The 21,420-nt window shown below is 40.1% G+C and overlaps 1 protein-coding gene across 4 annotated transcripts in view; it reads left to right on the top strand.

The window, feature by feature from the left end:
* Positions 1-20,248, top strand: part of osbpl3b (oxysterol binding protein-like 3b) — a 34,537-nt gene extending 14,289 nt beyond the window's left edge. The window contains exons 3-23 of one of the 4 annotated variants that reach the window (XM_069696151.1): positions 2,743-2,859; positions 3,558-3,611; positions 3,972-4,085; positions 4,477-4,641; positions 4,802-4,925; positions 6,064-6,167; positions 7,490-7,582; positions 7,674-7,833; positions 8,597-8,727; positions 9,379-9,480; positions 10,638-10,775; positions 11,820-11,913; positions 12,039-12,283; positions 14,292-14,429; positions 14,607-14,670; positions 14,779-14,857; positions 15,351-15,495; positions 16,326-16,470; positions 16,573-16,699; positions 17,345-17,467; positions 17,615-20,248. In XM_069696151.1, coding sequence (XP_069552252.1) covers positions 2,743-2,859; positions 3,558-3,611; positions 3,972-4,085; positions 4,477-4,641; positions 4,802-4,925; positions 6,064-6,167; positions 7,490-7,582; positions 7,674-7,833; positions 8,597-8,727; positions 9,379-9,480; positions 10,638-10,775; positions 11,820-11,913; positions 12,039-12,283; positions 14,292-14,429; positions 14,607-14,670; positions 14,779-14,857; positions 15,351-15,495; positions 16,326-16,470; positions 16,573-16,699; positions 17,345-17,467; positions 17,615-17,711 — 2,559 coding nt within the window. In that variant the 3' untranslated portion in view covers positions 17,712-20,248. Of the gene's footprint in view, positions 1-2,742; positions 2,860-3,557; positions 3,612-3,971; positions 4,086-4,476; positions 4,642-4,801; positions 4,926-6,063; positions 6,168-7,486; positions 7,583-7,673; positions 7,834-8,596; positions 8,728-9,378; positions 9,481-10,637; positions 10,776-11,819; positions 11,914-12,038; positions 12,284-14,291; positions 14,430-14,606; positions 14,671-14,778; positions 14,858-15,350; positions 15,496-16,325; positions 16,471-16,572; positions 16,700-17,344; positions 17,468-17,614 lie in introns of all 4 variants that reach the window. The other 3 variants (XM_069696148.1, XM_069696153.1, XM_069696152.1) reach the window with 3 other exon arrangements.
* Positions 20,249-21,420: the final 1,172 nt, after the last annotated feature.

Genomic DNA, 21,420 nt, shown 5'->3' with positions numbered 1-21,420 from the left:
CTATGATGAGCGCTCACGGAGAGTAGAGAGAGCAGCCCACAAGTCACGCCCTTGTCCATCCCCCTTCAGATATGAGGGTTTATTTTAGATGGCCTCACGTCCAGCATTCGGCCGCTCTGTCTGACTGAGTTTGTTTAAACCAGAACTGTTGCTGGAACAGTCAGGGACACACTGATAGTCGCCTCAAACCTCTGCCGAGAGCCCAAAGTCCCTGTGGACGGCTGTGACGTGAACTTCATTTGTGTTTTAGTTTTTGTCCCACTGAAGTTTCACAAAGGTTGAACTTAATGATTATTTGCATTTGTCTGTCAAATATTTTTTGATTTATTAATTACAAAGCCACAGTAATTAGTATAAAATGCCCATTATTATCTTCAAGAGCCCAAAGTGATGGCTCCTATTTGATTATTAATGTCTATTCAACAGTACAAAACAAAATTTTATTCAAACTGCAAACAGTGATATGTGGGCCCTCGTACGCTGCACGTCGGGGGTCCAGTGGATCAGGGCCGCCGGCTCCCCGACGTGCAGCACGCGAGGGTCGGCATATTCCCGCTTGCAGTTGTAATTGTTTTCTCAATCTCGTTCCTTATTCTTCTTTTTTTTTTTTAAAAAGGCTTTTTTTGGCGGCTCTAACATCTTCAAAAACTCATGAAAGTTGGTGCCTGACGCATGTGCAAAGTTTTGTGAGGTTTGGAGCATCGTTTGACCTTAAACATCAACTTCCTGTGTCACGGCGAAACATTAAACTTACCCGCATTGCCCTGGCTATACTATACAAAATGACTTTCGGTTCAGTTTTTGGCCATATGCTGTTTTCTTTATCACTTTTTGGATTATGACCTTTCTCTGAACTGACATTCATGCCTCAAGTGGGGATTGAACCCAGTTACTTCTCACTGAGGCAACTGCTCTAACCACCATACCACTGTGTCATACTATAGGATGTCGTCCCAAATGTGAAAAAAAAAAAAAGTCATACTATGTCGTCCGAAATCTACTATCCAAAGAATGTCTGCGGCAATTTTGGTCACGTTTGAATAAATATTTGTGGATGGTTGAGTTATAGGTTGCAGTGAGCCAAAGATTTGTCACAATGCAGACCATCTCCTGGGAACATTGGTGGTGCAATGGTTAGCACTGTTGCCTTTCAGCCTAAAATGTTTGGGGTTTGAGCCCCCCTTTTGTCATTACTTTAAAAAAATAAATCATACTGTAGTATGTCGTCCAAATTATGAAGAAAAAAAAAGTCATACTATAGCAAAAGGTGACCCAAAAGTCATTTTTGGGTCACCTTTTGTGCAACATGCTATAGAATGACTTTTGGGTCACTTTTTCAACGACATGCTCTAATATGACTTTTGGGTCACTTTTTGGCCGTCACGCTACGGGCACACCGATCGCCGAAAACAAATTCTTTTGATAACTTTTAATTCCAAACATGTTAAGAATGCACAGAAAAAATTTCAAGTTGGTCCAGTAAAATCTGTTAGGAGTTCGTTAAAATACAACGTGTGGATCACCAAAAATGGCGACAAAATTCAAAATGGCGGATTTCCTGTTGAGTTAACGTAATGGTGCATTGGAACTTTTTCGTACATCTCGGTGTGATACACATGTCTACCGAATTTCGTGCATGTAGGTAAATGTAGCCCCTGGGGAATCTGTTTAGGGGGCGCTAACGAGCCATTTGGCCACGCCCACTCATGACTCCACTAAAATAAGAAATTTTCACTGGGAGAGATGAAAAAACAACTTTTGTGAGTTTTTGAATATGATAAAGCCTCCAAAAATGCAGTTGTTTACGGAGAATAATAATAACACGGAATAATAATTCCTTGAAGAACAATAGGGCTTTCGCACCATCGGTGCTCGGGCCCTAAAAATGTATATACCCTTTTACAGCTCCATCTTAGCTAATTACTCTGTGGGAAAAGCCCTTTTGGGCCTGAAATACCAACTGTGGCTAGTGTGTCAAAGCTACCTCACAGTCCGGTGCTGCTCCATGGGGGTTATTCTCTCTGGATAAATGCCCATTATAGTTTTTATACAAGTTAAGAAGTAATGCTTCTGATGAGGAAACTGACATTTTTGTGTGAAATTGGTGTCCATTTAAATGATTCACCAAGTCAGTTGATTAATTAACTGTGTAAACATGTAATTGTTTCAGTACTAATACAAACTAAAAGTGATATGAACCGCACATGATGTAATAGTGTGTGTGTCCACAAAGATGTTACAAAACCCTCTGTTTATACTGTTTATCCTGACTTCCTGGAATTCTCACTGCTGAGGTACATAATACAGCTATCTGGATTAGTTCATGATGAAATATCATCTTAATCTGTCTATTTGCAGCGGATTTGGACTTGACCGTTCTAATCTCAGTCAGGAAATTATTCATGTGAAGAGTGAAATTAGACAGGTAAGCTAATTTTGTAAATGGAATCATGAGGTAGGAGTAGTCTGTAAAGCCCCACACAGGTCGCAGACCGTCAAAGTACTTCAGCAATGAAACTCTCATCTCCCTCATTCAGAGCCTCCCACTGACTGATTGACAGTAGATGGAGCAGCATCAATCATTATAAAACACTTTTAACTCTGATCTTGACTCCTGCTGTGTCAACGATTTATTCAATTTATGTTTATAAACCTCCCGTAAACTTTGATCCGCATGTGTCTGCATGACTGTTAACATCTGCCTTTCATGCCACAGTCCTCATAAACCATATGCACCCACAGGACAGCTGGGAAATAGTGGAAGGCCTGCGCGGAGGGTTCAGCAATGTTTTGGAGCCCCAGAAACAGGAAGGCTACATGCTGAAGAGGAGAAAGTGGCCCATGAAGGGCTGGCATAAGGTATAATAGAACACCTGCAGTGTCCTCAAGTGACCCATGTTACTTCACACTTACTCATCTCTCAGAGAGACCTCATGACATATTTTAAGCCCTGACAAGTGAGCTTCATTTTGATTTCCCGGTTTTACTCTACACTTTTCTGGCTCCCTTTAGGAATCTGCTGACATGACTCTTTTGTGTTTCAAACTAATTGAATGAGCTTTTGCAGGAGATGATTTCACTCTGAGAGGAGTTACATGTGACCTGGGTCAGTGCCTGTTTACACTCTGTCTAAAAGCTTTTCCTGGGATGATAATGCCTAGATATCTTTGTGCTCCTCTCTGATGCATTAGCTGATGGGCTTTTGGTTACTAGAGCTGTATACACTTAGTATTGACTTACAGTCAGAACTTTACGTGTGCTTTCAACAATCTCATTCTTGTGATGCACAGTAAGAGCTTCAAGAATTGCATTTACAAATAGAGTTTGGGAAAACGCTTGTAGCTGAGTGAGAGGAGGAGTGATGCAGGCAGACACATCCAAGACAAGAGCCTGGTATGACAAACATCTCTCTGCAGAGACATCAACAACATCCAGGACATAATCAAGAGGTTGACTCCATCAGGAACACAGAGTTATGACAGTGACTTCAGACTTGCTGTCGGAGGTGTTGCATATCATTCCCACTGCATCTAATTTGCCCGTCTTTCTCCCTGCAGAGATACTTTTTCCTGGACAAGGGTGTCCTCAAGTATGGCAAGTGCAGTGCTGATGTGAGTACAAAACACTGCTGGCTGTTTACTATGTTGGTTCACCAGTTACAGAAGATTACAAAAGACATTTTGTAATGTTCTTGACTGTTTAAACTGCCAACCATCTTGTCCCAGAATATCAATCTGTGCCTGTAGACACAAAGGTCCCTAATTCCCTCAATCTCTTTATCGCTGATAGGAATCACACTGTGAATTTTACCTGCCAATCACATAATTATGTATCAGCTATGCAGAAACTCAGCTTGGCAGAACCAGCAAAAGGACGATTATTTCATTTTAAAATTGAGCAGCATCCACTTTCTCTTGTATCAGGTCCAGTCCAATATATTCATAATACTGTGTGTTGCGTTTGTCCCGCAGATTGAGAAAGGGAAACTGCATGGTTGCATTGACGTGGGTCTCTCTGTCATGGCCATTAAGAAGAAAGCCAAGTGCATTGATCTTGATGCGGAGGAAAACATCTATCACCTGAAGGTAAACCGCAAGGCCAATGAATGTAAGGCATTCCCCACAGGCTCACAGGAAGTGGGGTAAAAATATGGATTACTCAGATTATTGCTTTTTTAAATTCCTGGAACAGATGCTAACATTAAAATGACCTTGTGTTGTGTATGTTTATGAGAGAGAATTACTCTGTACCTGTGTGTGTGTGTGTGTGTGTGTGTGTGTGTGCGTGCGTGTGTGTGTGTGTGTGTGTGTGTGTGTGTGTGTGTGTGTGTGTGTGTGTGTGTGTGTGTGTGTGTGTGTGTGTGTGTGTGTGTGTGTGTGCGTGTGTGTGCGTGCGTGTATGTGTGTTTCCACCAGCACACCACCTCCACCTTACTTGTCCTTGTGTTGATTTCTGACTGCATAATGTGCTCTGCAGATTAAATCACAGGAGCTGTTTGATGAATGGGTATCAAAGCTGCGTCACCATCGGCTCTATCGGCAAAATGAGATCGCCATGTATCCAAATGAGAAGTCCTTCTACTGTCCCCACTACCACTCCCCCAAATCCCCCAGCATGACTGAGGGTGCCTCTATTAGAAAGGTATACCTGTGCACTACACAGCATACTGTTAGTGAGGAACCATGTGGTCTGTTTAAAGTACAGACTCAATGTTTTTCATCATGAGCGCCTTTAAAATTTACTGACAGTGAGGGAAGAATATTGCTATTGGACTGACCTTTAAGTCTGTTTGCTTCTACAGTGCATGCCCATACGAAGGCAGTCCACTGTGCATTCTGCAGGAACCTTCCCGTTAAGCTCCAACAGTCAGGCAAAGGTAGCCGCCTGGCTCCAGTCATCTGACGACATGGACAAGTGCTCCAAAGGTGAGATATTAGAGCTGTCCCTCCTGATTTGTGGACCTTCTCACCACTTAGCAGCACCTGTCTGTCTGTTTCTGAGCAAAATATCAAAAAGTGAACTGATTTGGCTGAAATTTGGTGAGCACCGAGCTCTTAGACACTGCTTACATTTTGTTTGTAACTGCATGAGATAATTTGCACTTTTATTTAAGCTATTGGATGCATTCTTGTGCTCATGGATAAATTAGACATTTAGAAATTTTAAGCTTGGTACTAAACCCCTTCATGATCACTGTTTTGTTTAAAAATCAACCTCAGAAAAATAATGAACAAAGATAAGGCCATATGGATTCTGCAGCTTCCAAGTAGGAGAATTATTAAATGGTCCTGATGTTTTATGTTCTATTCAAAGCCTTCTGATGGCAGAGAGAGGCAGGAGGCTGAACTTCAAAACTTTCCAGTTTTTTAATTTACACCACATTTTATAATATTGTTTGTCAGATGCTTCTGCTACTTCCAATATCTATGTCTGCCTGCTGTCTTATTTGCAAGTTAGAGCAGACGGGCAGGGTGGTGTTGATGAAGAAAGGAAGCCATTGATTATTAATGCAGTGTTGGTCTCAGTTTACATTCATTAGGATTCTGATGATGACTTCGCCTAGCTGTTCAGTAGGAAGTTATGATTTTATAAAGCAGAAACTTATCATTTATCCAATAGCTCGATTGTGCATTGTGAAATTTCACTCAACTTGCTGTATAATGAGCTTTTTTTTTTTATAGAATTGGGTCAAATCGTGTGACTGTTCTGTTGGTCATCTGTTGTCCCTACAAACATCCAAGTCTTGGACAGTACAAGTGGATATTATCTGGTATTTCCTCTTTCGGAGGCAGACTGAGTCAGACATTGTTCTGGTTGTGGTACTGAGAGAAGTCTTGAGGCTTGGTTAGTATAGCGTTGCCATTGTCTTGCTACTTGAAAAGGATGTAAAAGAAGAGATCCTTATCTTGGCAGGAGATACAAACCTGTAAGCATGGCCATTTTAAGCCTAAGGAATCTATTTGAACTAACATACATGTTGTAACTCTAGTTCTATGAGCATGTGGAACCATCGACCTTTGCGCCTCCTTTTCTAACAATGAATGTTTTTCCTCCTCTGTACAGAATTGTCAGTGTGTGAGGCCTACCTGCTGGAGCTTAACCACCTGCTTCAGAGCATGGAAGTCCTTCACCGTACATATTCTGCTCCTTCTATCCAAGCACTACAGGTCAGCACTCCATTTCTGATTCCTTCCACCTCTACGTGCAGAACAGGTTTGGTCGTGATACAAGATTAAAAGAAAAATTCACCACTTCTTTTTGTGGATGTTCACTCAGTGATGATGATAAATATAATCAACTGAAGCAAAAACTTCCTCGGCGAAAGCAGATTTTTTTCTGAATTTTTCTGCTTGCAGGGCCTACATATACCAGGATGTTTTGCGTGTGAGCTTCTGATGTCAATTCCTTCAATTTCCTTGGCACACTCTCCGTAATGTTAGCAGCTATTGTAAACAACACGATGTGTTGAGAAAACCACATGTCCAATGTTGCCGTGTATCACCACTTCGCATACTTTGTTGTCCGAAGCACAATGTTAGGTGACAAAAATACTCGATGGTTGCCTGCCTTCTCGTCCCAGATGGTTTTAGTTGTCTTTTCCAGTTTATCTTCAGTATCCTGAGGAAGGTCTGCGGCACCCCTCTGTCCATGTGAGGAGAAAACTTTCATGCAATAGTAACACACACACGACTCTCTAAGTCGGCGTCGACGACAGCATCCAACTGCCCACACTGAAAATCATTGCAGTGATTCAATTTCTGTTGGCATCTGAGGGCAATTTTAGCAAAGGCACCAGCACTTGTTTGTTCTCTGCAGGTCAGTTTCTGGATGTTCCAGCAGGCCGCATCTTCTCGCCCAGCTAATACAGCCACAGTGTCAGTGTCTCTCTCTGCTGTATTTCTTTCAGGCGTAAACTCTGACTCAATTAAATATAGCCGAATATTGAAGTTAGCCTAAGCACTGTGAAATATATCCTCGTCCATGACATGCTCTGTACTATTTTTGGCTGACATTTATGCTGTTGGAAATGTAGCTAGTTGCAGTGCATGGGAAGAGAACAGCGTTTTGTAAAGCACCCCCTCGTCACCTAGACAGCTCATGTAGTTTTTCTGACCACTGTACACATCAAATAACAAAGTGGCTGCCGGAAGAACAACAGCTTTTGAAGTTGCATACCAGAGAAACAGGATTTATTGAGGAATTTCTTGCTTCAGTTGACAACTTTTTCCATCAACACTGATTTGACAGCCAGATGAATAGTGATAGAATCTCCTTTTTAGTCTTAGATACTATAAATCACATCCAAAATACCAGGTGACTTGGAATAATTATGCAAAGTAACTTGTCTTGTTTTGTCTTTTATCATTTCTCTCCACCAATGTTTGTTGGCCTCAAGTCATCTGCTCATTGCACTGCGAAAAGCCGTTCTTAAAAGAAAAAAGAAACACTCTCTGTCCTGATCATCAATATTTTCCCGTTTGTTCAGCAGGCGTCTACATTTGACAGCCCCAAAAAAGAAAAGAGACTTCCAAGGAAATGGTGCTCTAAAAACTACAATAAAGATGTAAAAACAACTCTGCAGGTAGATAACCTGACAATAAAGTGTGATCTTACTTATTCAAAATTTCTCAGTGTGAGTCTCTCCAGCTTCTGTTCCTCCTGCTCTGCTGTAGGTACCCAGCTGCATCTCCTCTGGCTTTATCCGCCTCCACGCCTCTAACCCCAACCTTTCCACCGCTGCACTCGGCAATGACAAAGCCGACCCTGAGTCCCTGGATTCTCCTTTTGAGTTGGCCAAGCTGCAGGAAGACTTCTGTCGTGTTGCCACCAGCTGTGAGTTAAAATGATTTAATAGTGTGATGAATTGTTTGAGGTAGACGACATTAAGGATTTTCAAGATAGAATTTACAAACTTAAAGTACACGTTTTTCTTATGCTTGAGACGCTGCCAATAAATCAGTCTGTCAGTCGTATTTGCATGTTAAATAAGGCTGACATGGTGTTGTTTGTAACATTTTGAAGTGCCAAAAATATTACAATGTCAGCTCTTATTAGTAAACAGCTTGTCTCAGATTTCATTCATTCTCATTAGGTGCCCAGACAACTTTTTTGTCAACAAAAGATTGACGTGTAGAAGTCTAATTTAGTTTTTTCTCTGTCCACATTCAAATGTATGTTCAGATACCTGACATTTGACATGGATTAATGATAATGAGTTGTGTTTTACATATTGACTTTATGGTTTTAAACTTACCCCTGGGAACAGCTGTCAATTCTGCGGGCATTTAAATTGCCAGATTTATGCACATTCAAAATTATGAAGCTAATGATGTGTGATGGGCTTAATCTAATACAATGATTCATTAATATTGCCATTGCTTTTCAATAATGTCGCCTGTAAAGCAGTGATAATGAAGTGATGAAGGTTGCAACTTGCTGAGCGATAGGATATAATCTGAATTTCACGCTTTTGGAATTTGGAAGCGTGGTGTGATGAACTGTCACTGGATGTTCTGTACTGAATCTACATTCTACGGAAATAAATACAAATTGGTTCTAAATCGAAGTTTCCCCTTTTTTCCTCTTGTTGCTGCAGTGCATACGACCATGAAGTCAGCACTGAGTTCACTAACGTCTGAGAGAGAGAGATTAAAGCAATACCTGGATCACGAAACGTGTCCTCCTACCTCACCACAAGCCGTCAATTTGAAGAACACACTGGCAGCGGTATGTGAAATAACACACACTCGTAAATGGGGCAAAGGGGATGCTTTCAGTCAGTAGATTTAGACTAGGTATTCCACCTTCTTTTCAACTTTTACACTTATCTCAGATGCCGTGTCCTCCCACACGGTTTGTCATTTCGTGACACATTGACGAGCCCTTTAGAGGGATTACTAGCTGCTGGTGTGATGTCAGCCCACCTGAATGAGACCACGTTCAACAGTCATGTTTCCTGTGGTTGCTGCCTCCCACCCAGGGGCCTTTTTCTATTTTTGGTCTTTGGTAAAAACACGTTTGTTTGCATGTAGTCAGAGAAGAAATGTGTTGACGTAGAGAGCGCACAAGTTCTAATGTGGCAAACAAAGTAATTTTGCCCTCTACGCCAACACATTACTTTCACTTTAAACTGGGTGTTTGCTTTTCTTTCTGATTACTTTGTGTCTACCTCACATCAAGGTGATACCACACGTCTTCAGTTTAAAGGTAAATGACATGTTTACAGTCTGATTTTTAGTAGAGAATAAGTCAGTTTCAGAAATAGAAATCAGGGCAATGGTGTTTGAAAACAAGAAATTTAGTTCAGCTTTCAGTGTTCAAAGGCCTTACTGGTTGGGTGTGTGCAATTAAAACTGTTTATCCTGGTTATTTTTTCAGGCTTTAGCTCAGAACTCTGAGCTGAGAGAGCGCCTGTGCAAGATTCACGCCGAGTCCCACATCATAGAGCCCACACTTATAAATCTTCCTGCCCCTGTGCAGGTGGGTGCAGGCATGCAGTGACTCGGTTTTCCCCACCATCACGATGGTTATTATTATCGCTGTCTTTATTTTCATCCCACGCAGTCTTGAAATTGGCAGCAGATTGAATGAGCTGTCTCTCATCCAGATTCAACAAATGTTACACCCCCACCACACCCCCACCCTCCATTCACTCCATTAAACAATGAGTTTAAAAAAGTCAACATAATTTTCTTGACTGTACCTTCATCTCCTCCTCAAGTCATAAACATTTAGATTTTTTTTCAATGACGAATGCCTCCTCTCAGTCCTGTCATTTTGTATACACACGTCTCACTATGACAGGGCTCAGACGCAGACTCTTCACGACCTGCCACATTATGGTCTTCTAAAGGAAGCTCCTCACTCCTTTAATCAGATTTGCTGACCAGACAGTGTGAGCTGATCTACTTAATTGTGTCCCTGGAAATTTGTTGAACACAGTGCGAAGCTAATGTGCCTCTGCTGAGATTATCCCCAAGTTAATTAATCAGCTTTGGCAATAACAAAGAAGAGGTGGGCGCACTCACTGTCCTTGTGTAACAAATAGTTCATGTTTGTAATTGTCTGGGTTTTTTTTTTTTTTTTTTTTTGTCAACATCTACATGTCGGGCAAAATGTTTGATTTTGCACAAGAGCAGGTGTGCGCACTTGTTGAAAACTTTCATTAATCAAACCTTAATTAAGAAGTAATTTATTGTTGCACAGTCTCTAGAAGTAAGTTTGATTGACACAAGTTATCTTGTAAAATTGGAGTTCACTTGTAGAAGTATCCCTCCCTTGCACAGATTTTCAGATTTCTTCAGCTCATCATTTGGCCAGACTTTTTGCACTATTTTTCATAATGTTTCAGCTCAGTTTACCATGAATGTATATATATACACTTCTGTATTTCATATGCAGTAAAGAAATATAGTGTACAGTTGAACTGATGTTTGCTGTTTAGGCTTACACTGTGATATACTGTATCATAAATGACTGTCTTTCAATATATTGCATATCAATGTGTGTGTTGTGATACTCGCACTTATCTTCACATTGTATTGTATTCTGAATGACACTGTGATTGCCACCCCTGTCTATAATTGTGGTACCCTTTTCTTTGTTCTTATAATAGCTGTGGTCCTTTTTTCTCTTAGAAAAGGGACTGTGGAGATGAATCCCGCCACCTTGTACACCAAGTTTCCAATGAGAGCAGAGCTTCAGTTGCAGATTCTTTGTCCGAGTTCTTTGACGCTCAGGAAGTTCTGTTGTCTGCTAGTTCGTCTGAAAATGAGGTGAGTGTGGGTGCTAAACTGGTACCAGACTCAGCACTGACGTTCATAACTGCATAATGGAGTTATCATTACTGTTAATGTTGGGAGTAATTTGTCTTGTCTGTGCAATCAAACTGTTGTTTGACAAGAAAAGCTGCGAGAAATTGAGAAAAATTCATCCTGACAATTCAATCTCAGAAAGTCAACACCAGTACGAGGAAGTTCTTAACTTTTTTGCTGCCTATCACTCAAGACTTCTTCATTTCTGTGTTAAACTTTTAAGCGCATCGTGGCATTTCAGTGGTGTTCTGTTGCAGAGATAAAAGGACACTGTGACACATCTTTGCCGTCACTGTGGGTTCTCTCAACACGAACGACAACACTTTAGGTCACAGTTCATAAAGGTCTTTATTTCCCACACAACCGCTATCTCACAGGACAGGGTGCTCTCCTGTCGAGTATACGCACACGCCACACGCCACACGCCACACGCCAGATGTCTGGTCTGCAGCCAGTCTGCTGCTCAGTGTCTCCAGGAGTGCCAACCGTCCGGTGTCCTGCTTGTGGCTTTATGGGGCGAGAGAGACAGCTAGTCATTGAACGCAGCTGGGCTAATTAAGCTTCTTCATTTCCTGAACCACTCCCCCAATCAGTCCCTCCTGCAGCTGAGCCAAACCATACCCCACCACCACACACACATTTTAACTTTATTCATCATTGGAGACTTTCTAAAATCTTAAATCCAAGTTTTTTTTATGACCCGTTACCTAAAACAAGTATGCCCTCTATTACGTCACTCTTCTCTTCCCTCAGTGTTCACGCAGCACGCCTGATGAGATAGCAGCTGGGGAAGAAGCAATAAGAAAATGGAAGTTAATTACTTTAATCTAAAAATACAGCAAGCCGAGGTGCAACTTTGTCACCAGGTCCCAAGAGACCGTTCAGTATTAGATCTTCACCTGACATGATGGGATGTTGAAAGAGACCTGTTCAGTTTCTTTCTGCAAGTGGAAATAAAAAAAATATCTATTATCTACAAGCTGTAGTTTGAATTTTTATTTTTAGGTGTCAGAGGATGACTCATACATCAGTGACATTAGTGACAACATTTCCATGGACAACTTCAGCAACGAGATCGAAAGTGAAAGACCAAACTCAGGTAATCTTAATAAAGTAAAAGATTCAGTCATTTTTGTGCACTGGCTTATTATAACTCAATCTTCATCTTTTCTAGTTCCTTTTTAGCACAGAAAGACTTTTTTCCTTTATGCCATCTGTTCCCAGGCTCTGTGGAAGAAAGCACTGTCCTTTGTCAGCGTAGATCCTGTCTGCCCACGCCCAGCCCGAATAACAGCACCATCAGCCTGTGGAACATCCTCAGGAACAACATAGGCAAAGACCTGTCCAAGGTGGCGATGCCTGTGCAACTTAATGAGCCCCTGAACACCCTGCAGAGACTGTGTGAGGAGCTGGAGTTCAGCGAGCTGTTAGACAGAGCTGCGAACACACAGGACCCTTTTGAACGTATGGTGAGATGGCAAATTCACTGTTCACTGTTTGAGTGTGTGGGCAGTGTTCCTTTTTGTGTTTACTTTCTAGTAGTGACGCTAGTGTGACAATCTCTGCATGTTTTAAGTAAGAGATGCTTGTCATTACCTAGCCACGCTCCACTGAGGATGGTTTTCCAGTCGTTGGAGCTTTCAACCAATCAGTATTGAGCACCACATACCATATGTTGTGCACCGAAACCCTACCACCGCCGTCGTTGTTGGAACGACTTCAACATCATCGCACTTAAACCCCCCCACTGCTTGCTGTTTGCTCCGGCCTTCAGTGTGTCCAGACTTAATGTGAGCAGTGTTTCCAGACTATAATCACAGTGAAGTCTAAAGCAGTGAGCAAATAGTCGGGTGGAGACAGGATATCCTTATATGGCCAAAGATGTATGTTGATTGTTTGCAGGTAGCGGTGAATGTTAACCATTCGTCACATCCCTGGCCAGCCTGGTTGGAGAGTTTGTTCTGTCTGTCCATGTAATGTGTCCAAAGAAGAAGAAAGGAGATATCACGGATTTCATAAAGATGGAGAAAACAATGATGTGCTTGGTTTCCTTATAATATTAAAAGAATAGTTCAACATTATATGTGATGATATATACTACCATCATATTTTTCCACTAAATTCAAAAAATTTCCCCTCGGGGATTAATAAAGTATATACCTACCTACCTACCTACCTACCTAAATATGAAGCTACATCCAGGTGACCATTAGCTTAGATGAGCATAAGGATTGGAAACAAAGAGAAACAGCTGGTTTGGCACAGTCCAAATTTAAGAAATAATTCTACTTCTAAAGTGCACCAATTAATATATCATATTGTTTGTTTAATCCCTCACAGGCACATTATATAAATGTTGGCCAGAGCCAGTGTACTGTAGCTGTTTATTCTTGTTTTGTTTTTTTTATGCTAAACTTAACTTGAGGCCTGTTGCCTCAACCTTTATATTCAGTGCATCTTCTCATCTAAGTTGCAAGAAAGCAAATATGTATGTTTCACAAAATTGGTTAACCATGCAATGTCTGAAGCAATGGCCATTAGTACAAAAGAGTGCTCTGTATGTGTTATAACCATATGTGTTATATGGTCAAGGGCAGGACAAGATAGATTTAAGTGACTGTTGGGTACATTTGTTGCTAGCTGTCATTCCTCTGGACCAGGGACTCCAGCAGTCTCCTGGCAGAGTTGTTGTCCAGTGTCAGAGTTTTTACCAGCCTTTGGCTTTATGTGCGAGAAACACCCTGATCCACATTTCAGGTTTTCACCATAAAGAGGACATGATTTTTCCCATTTTCCTTGTTTTCCTTTTACATTTTCATTGACTGACTTTGAAGTGATTTTATTGGTTGAAATTTGTTAATTTTTGTGTGGGAGATGTAGCGACACAGCCTGTGGAGTCGCACATAAATGAAAAGTATATAATTTAGAAAATCTGGAATGAGAAGCAGTTGATGTCGGCATCAATTCAGCACAAAAACAAACAATGTTATTAATCCCACAAGAGGAAATTTGTTGTAGAAAACACACACATACATAAATAATACAAATGCATTGAAAGTTGACCGGGGAGCTGTGTGTGCCATAAAAAAAAAAAAAATCCATAAATCAGCTCAATAAATATCCACATTCACAAACAATGCCAAACCTCACAGAGCAATTAGTTGTCAAATTGTGGAGGGAGTGAGAGCTCCAGTCTGTGGCCTCCCATTAGGAGGTGGGGTAATTACAGCACTCTCTTGGCTCAGTGCAACTATTGGAGGAGTATTCAGACAGTTACTCAGTGAAAAGGAGAGTAAATTAGAACTGATGACAATCAAAACTGGATTTGACATTCATTATGAGCCAATAATATGAGGTACTTATTAATATAAAAGGGTGACATGACTCAGATAGTTCAAGTCACTTGTCAGTCTGTAATAAGAGTTACAAATAAAGTACCGCTCACTTTGCTGGTGTTCTCCTTTTCTTTTTGTATAGATATACATGGCTACTTTTGTTATATCTGGCTATGCATCTAGCTACTACAGAACTGGAGGAAAGCCTTTCAATCCCATCCTAGGAGAGACGTATGAATGTGACCGGCCAGATAAAGGCTTTCGATTTGTTGCAGAGCAGGTATGCATGACTGGTGTTTGTTTTATCAGCAATTCAACAATCACAGCATTCCAGCTGATTGATATGATTGATTGCACACGATGAATTAACTACATGAAGGGCAACTTTTTTTTGAAACACCTTTTAAGAAACAGATACCTATATAATCAAAATGTGTGTTCCCCTTTTCAACGTCAGGTCAGCCATCACCCTCCTATCTCAGCTTGCCATGCAGAGTCTAAAAACTTCGTCTTCTGGCAAGGTACTGGAATATCGAGATTTATACTGGATCTATTCTCAGTGTCTGTAAATGTTAAAATAGTAGCTTGTTGTCCTGAATGAATGTTAATTTGTTGAATTGCTTTTGTAGATGTGAGGTGTAAGAACAAGTTCTGGGGAAAGTCGATGGAGATTGTTCCTGTGGGTACCACTCATGTAACTCTGCCAGGGTGAGTCTCTTAAGCCTCACTTCCATGAGCAGAGGACAGACAGACCCCCAGCCTCCTCCCACTACACAACCTTAAATAAAAAATATGACTCGATCAAATTTCTCCATTAACCTTCCTCTTTCTTTTTCTACGAGACTTCTAACAGTCACACAGCTTTGGTTTAGATTCAGTTAAATGATATTTGATTTATTTAGGTTCGTGGCTAAAATGTTCAAATTATTTTGTTGGCAGATAAATTTGTGGATATACAGTTTGTATAAGACGCATACAATAAATGTCAGTAGATAACAATTAAAATGTGGAAGAGAAAGGACATTTTCTAGTAACAAGGATGTCCACTTCTTGGTATAATCTTAAAACAGATATTCTAGTGACATAAACACTTACAGATCAAAATAAAGGCTTTGCATTATTGTACTCCAAATACATATTATACAGATAGTGTCGACTGGCATCAAGTAAAAATGAATTTTGTTTTGCTTCCTCACCTCAGATTTGGTGACCACTATGAGTGGAACAAGGTGACATCCTGCGTTCACAACATTCTCAGCGGGCAGCGCTGGATTGAGCACTACGGGGAGATCTCCATCAGGAACTCCAGCAGTGATGTTTGTCAGTGCAAGATCACTTTTGTTAAGGTGAGGCAAACAAGCACAAAATCTTACCAAGTATCTGTATGCAAGGGCTCTATCCACTCTAATGGCCTTCATTGCCAAAAACAACAACAACTTCTTACAATTAAAAATTCACTCTTTGAGTAACAGGCACAGTGACTATTTTGTCAAAGAATGAAGAAAGACAAAGATTCACTCAGTCAGGTGAAACTCTGGTAGTGCACTTAAAATCTGCTGTGCATTTTACTGTAACATTTGACAAAACAATTTTACACTCAACAGAAAACAGCAAAGAACATAAATTTGGTATTTAAATAATGGTGAGAGACATATAGTAATAAACTAACCACCCAGCGACATTAACCGTAGAACCTTTAAAACAGTTTAAAGTGGATTTTCTTTTGTTACAGTAGATGCTTTAAAGTGATTTAAACTTCGAGAAATGATGTGACATTTTTGCAATCCCAGATGGATTTTTAATGCGTTGTGAGTCAATGTCTTAATTGTCTCACGTTCCCAAAATAATCAGTGTTAGTAACAGTAGGAGTGAAGAGAAGATTTGCACTGAAGAATGTTTAATTTGTACAGAAAATGTAAGTTCTTCAACTTTCTCTACATGTTTTTACTGCGAGGAGAAGGTTAATTGCTTTAGTGTGAGCCACTTGAAAGACCTCCTGACGCTGCGCAGGACAGCAAGTCAAGACATGTCAGAGCTCATTATGTATCCTCATCTCTCACTGAACATGCTGGGAACAGGATTGTTTACGCAACAGCAACATCTGCGGAATGCAAGAGGGACACTCACGATCTCTGCATTGTGCATTCATACTCAACCGCTCTTTTTTTTTCCACAGGCCAAATACTGGAATTCAAGTGTGAACGATGTGGAGGGAACCATCACAGACAATAAAGGAAAGGTCATCCACAAACTCTTTGGAAAGTGGCATGAAGCAGTTTTCTGTGGAGACCCGCCTTCAGCTACATGCATATGGAGAGCAAGTATGACATGTCCTTCATCATTAGGCACAAAATGCTCATGTGTAACATGTGTCTTTCTTTCATAGAGTCTGATGTCGTTGGTGTTATTTTTGTACAATGTAGATCCTATGCCAGTAGAGCATGAGCAGTACTATGGTTTTACAAAGTTTGCGATAGAGCTGAACGAGTTGGACCCGTTGCTGAAACTGCTGCTACCAACGACAGACACGAGACTACGAGTGGACCAAAGGTAAGAGGAACAACTGGAAAAAATGTTTTTTTAAACTTTTGTTAACATGCACTCAAGCAGTCTGGTTATTGTCAGCTCTCTGCAATGATCTATTTTATAAAATGTAAATGAGAAAGACAATCATTAAATAGAGGTAAAAGGTTAAAACAAAGTTTTATAAAAGAAGCTAGATTTCTACCAGAGACTTCTAATATGAAATCAACACATTCCCAAGTGATTATCTGAGCCACACAGCTTTTACAACTCTGGCATATTTCTTATGATCAAAATAGCATAAAAATAGACACATCAATAGTCACGTTAACAATAGTAAACATGTGCAGGCACTTTAGCACTTTTTTTAGACTCATTTTAGCTCACAATATTTAAGGTTTAAAAGTCTGTAAATTACAAAACACTGCTTGAAGGCACCACAGAAAGAATGAAGAACTTATCTTTTTGCCATCAAAGTAAAAAAAAAAAAATGGCACTGCTTCTTGCCCTTCAGATCATAATTATTGTGTTTTTTTATTTGTTTTTATTTATCCAGAGTTATTTCATAATAATGACTCCTAGCAAAAAACACGAGTTAAGATCAAAATTTGAAATTGAAGATGAATGTTTTACCATGTTTGCATAATGAATGTGTTTGCTTCTCACTGGCAGACTGCTTGAGGAGGGGAACTTGGAGGCTGCAGAGGAGCAGAAGCAGAGGATTGAACAGCTGCAGCGGGAGAGACGGGGAGTCCTGGAGGAGAACAATGTTACACATCAACCTAAATTCTTCAGGTAGCCTAATGGTGGTTTCTCTCAAAGAAAGACACTGATGGGAAAGTGCTCGTGTCTCTGTTACATGCAGAGTGTCGCGGCAACAGCAGGCTGTCACAACTATGTCATAGTGTTCATTACTGTCTGCCATTTATTCTGTCTCCTCAGGAAGTCAAAGGACGATACGTGGGTGAGCAACAGCACATACTGGGAGCTGAGGAAGGACCCAGGCTTCATCCACATTGATTTCCCGACACTGTGGTGACCCCTGAGCAGCAGATCACACACTTGCACAGCCTCTACTGTGATCCAGGCTGGTTCTGGTGATGTCCCAGTCTTACCATCCTCATTCAGTACCGATACTATATACTGCAGTTTATAAAAGTTTTTGCCTTAATAACAAGTGCTTATCTAAGTTGCGTAAACATGTTTATGCAAGTATATTATAAGAATGTTGATCAATTTAGGCAATTTTTGCCCACATTTCAAACTATTATGTTCTACTGAACCTTTTAAACTGAGAAAAAGAAACCTACTTAGTATAAAGGATGGCAAATACTTTTTACGGTTTATCTACGCTACAGTTTGGCACCCCTGAATTTCAAGTATATAACTTGAGAAAATATATGCAAATTAACCAGTTCTGTAAACCACAATATTTTAATGAAATGCCAAATGTTATTAAACAAAAATTTAAAAAAAATGTGGAGTTAAATAATGCAAACTTAAAATGTACACTAGTTAGTTTTTGACAACCTTCACTAATATTTAGCTGTAAAACCTTTAACATCACTGATAGCCTTCAGATTTTCTTGTAGCCATCCAGAAGCTTCGTGCAGCAGTCTGCTGATCGTTTCTGACACTCACAAGCTCTTTTAAGTTTGCAGGAGTTGGTTGTTGTTGTTTTTTGCGATGGCAGATTTCAGTTCTTTTCAAAGATTTTCTCTCTGCTGGCCAGTTTTTAAAAAAAGTCCATCTTTTACTTTTCAACCGTTTCTTTGTGCTGCTGGATGTTTGCTGTGGGTCTCTGTCCTTCTGCAAGACAAGACCTTCACCTCAAACCTACTTTTCTGACACTCTGTGACACATTTCGCTTTAAAATGCCTCAATAATCTTGTGATTTCATTGTTCCTATCTTACATTCAGCGCCTACAGTACCAGAGGTAGCAAAGCAGCCCCACAGTGTGAAAGGACAATCTCTACCATGTTTTGCGGTTGGCCACCTCTAAATAAACAGATGCACTGCATTCACAAAGAGGTCTACTTTGGTTTCATCGATCCACAAAACATTATCCCAGTAAGACTGTGGCTCATCGATGAAACACTTCTTTCATTGAATTTGAAAGTGCCACGTCCTGGAAGCGTCTTAACTGTTTTATGAATGTGAAACTTCTTGATCACATTACGAACTGTTGAATTTCAAGACCTTTGCCGATTGCCTTGTACCCTTTGGGATTGTTGTGTTTTTTTGGTAATAGCCTTTCTGTGCCCACTTGTCTTCTCGATTGTGAAAAAGAAACTGGAAACAATCAATCCTTGTTCATGCAGTAAAAAGGATCCTTTTATTTGTGCCCATGGGGAAATTGGTTTGCAGCATAATCACATAAGCATTCCATCAACTCATCATACTCTGACACATATAGTGGCCCAGTCCCAATTCCCCCTCTTGGCCCCACCACTTTGCCCTAACCCTTCGTTTTGCATGTGTCCATGTATGGCAATGTGTCCCGTTTCTTTTAGGGATTGGAGGGGTAGTGGTCATCTAGCCCTCCAAACAGTGTTTTCAGAATCAGACTACAAACAGAGTGGTAGAAGACTGCTTTGCAAACTGAATCAACATAACATGAAAAATGGTCCATAACGTAAAAAACGCTAAAACACTTGCAATAAAAGCAAAGTAAAACATTTGGAGCATTTTCTCACTGATATTAAAAAGCAACAATTTCTTGAAAAAAAAAAAGTACATTCTTTGTCGTGTCTTAGAGCTTTTGAGGTCAGTCCACAAGTCCCATTTCAGCTTCTGGTAGAGTACGATGCTGAGGCACATCCAGTTAGTAACACATTTTGTTGGTTCCGTATTCATTGGCTAATTCAGGCCATGTAAACACAGAAAGTTACAAACAGGTAAGTTTAGTCTCATTTTTGTTTGAAGACACAATAACTGTGTCCAGCATACATTCTATTTTTTTTTCACTACATGAAAGCACTTTTTCTTATTGTTCAGTAACTTTGGACATTTTAGTAAATAATCTGGCCAGCCTAATTTGCATTCATTTGTGAATATAACTTCAGGGGTGCCAGTAATTTTCGACCTGAGCCGTAGCTTGAAATGTATTGAACAACTGGTCACTTTAGTTGGCGTCTTTTCATGGACATTCTCTACCTCTGAGATAAACTAGCCTTGACATGCCATTGATGAAGTGTACACATCCAATATTTTTTTCTGCATCTGCCTGATGCCTTATTGCTTGTACTCACATTGTTTAACTTATTTTTGTTGCATCTCTTTGATGTTTAAAAAAAAAAAATCGATGTTTTGTAAGGAATTCTTAAGAACAAATGAAAACTGTTCGTATGATCGTCAAATCCTTACTGAACTCATCTTTCTGTGTCATTACTGCTCTTTGCTATGACTGAGTGAATGATTGTGCAGCTATGAGCAGAAGTAGCAAATTAACAAGTCCAGCCATTATTTCATGTTATACATTGCACCATTGTCTATCCTGGATGCTGGGCTTTGGGACCAAAAGTGTCCAAAACTATGCTCCATGAGCGAAAATAAAACTTCTGATTCTTTCCTTATGTCGAGTCATTTGTGGCTGTTTGTTCAAAACACTGAAAGAAACTTGACCATTACCATCGCTTCCACTTCAGATGATGATTTGTCGGGCAGGTAATTCTATTATGAGTGTTAGTCTAATGAAAGAAAAAAACAACTGAATCATTTTTAAAGCGCACATTCAGAGCAGTTCTACTTCGCTGTGCCGTCACATTGTGACCAACAGAAATAACCCGTGTAAGTTATGTTAGCGCTGGTACTTTAGGAGGCCATGGAAAGCATTTGCTTAAAAACACTTGCTTAGTTCAGTAGCTTTGGGAACAATATCATCAAGATTTACTGCTGATGCGTGGCTTGTTACATAACTGTACACACTAATCATGTGATGTAAGAATAAGTCTCTTATCACCAGCTGAGTTCAGTTTGGGTGGGGGAGAGGGGTTAAAGAGCAGCTGTTAAATGATATAGCTCTTGCTCACGGCTGCAATCTTTGTGCTCCTCCAGTCATATTGATTTAATGGGTTCACATGTTCTCTTCTCTCAGCATGTCCCATATGCAAAACTTGACGTAATACTCAACTCTAAATAGCTCACAATGTACAGTTGGTACGAGGATGTGGGTGAACCGTTTACTGCCTCAAGTCACTATGAAAATTCATTAAATGCTGACACAGCTAACTGAATATTTTTAGTCATTCAATTAACAGCTTTGTGTGTTTGATGAAGATGTATATTTATGGTTTTGCTGTACAACAACCAGAACTCAAAGATAACAGGTCAATTCTTGAGCCTTGACACAAGTAAAGGGTGTCAGATAAGTAAAAAATATGACAGAAGCCACCAATAAATAATGATTGCAGTAATATGGACAACCATGTTACATGATGAAAAGAGTAAGATACAGCTACTGGCTCCTGCAATGTTCATGATATGCCACAACACAAAAGAGGGAACAAGTTCTGATGCTGATAATTTTGCCATCCTCAGAGCTACGGGGTAAGAAACTGTAGTTTGGCTGGAGAGTGATATTAAAGGAAAAACATGGTGTTATTAAATCAAAACAGCCTCTATAGTGGTGTAATTTTATAGCATGTGTATATAGAGTATGTATAGTGTAGTGTAATTTCAGAATAAAGTGCTGCTGTTGAAAATACTGTAGGTATGACAGTCCATGTCAGGTTAATCTTAAACAGCC

Source organism: Brachyistius frenatus, unplaced genomic scaffold (assembly GCF_029030835.1).
Source record: "Brachyistius frenatus isolate BFR_SWC_R1_liver_20210118 unplaced genomic scaffold, ASM2903083v1 Contig_20, whole genome shotgun sequence".
Classification (NCBI taxonomy): Eukaryota; Metazoa; Chordata; class Actinopteri; family Embiotocidae; genus Brachyistius; species Brachyistius frenatus.
Note: the sequence above shows the minus strand (reverse complement) of the source record. Positions and strands in the feature narration are given on the sequence as shown.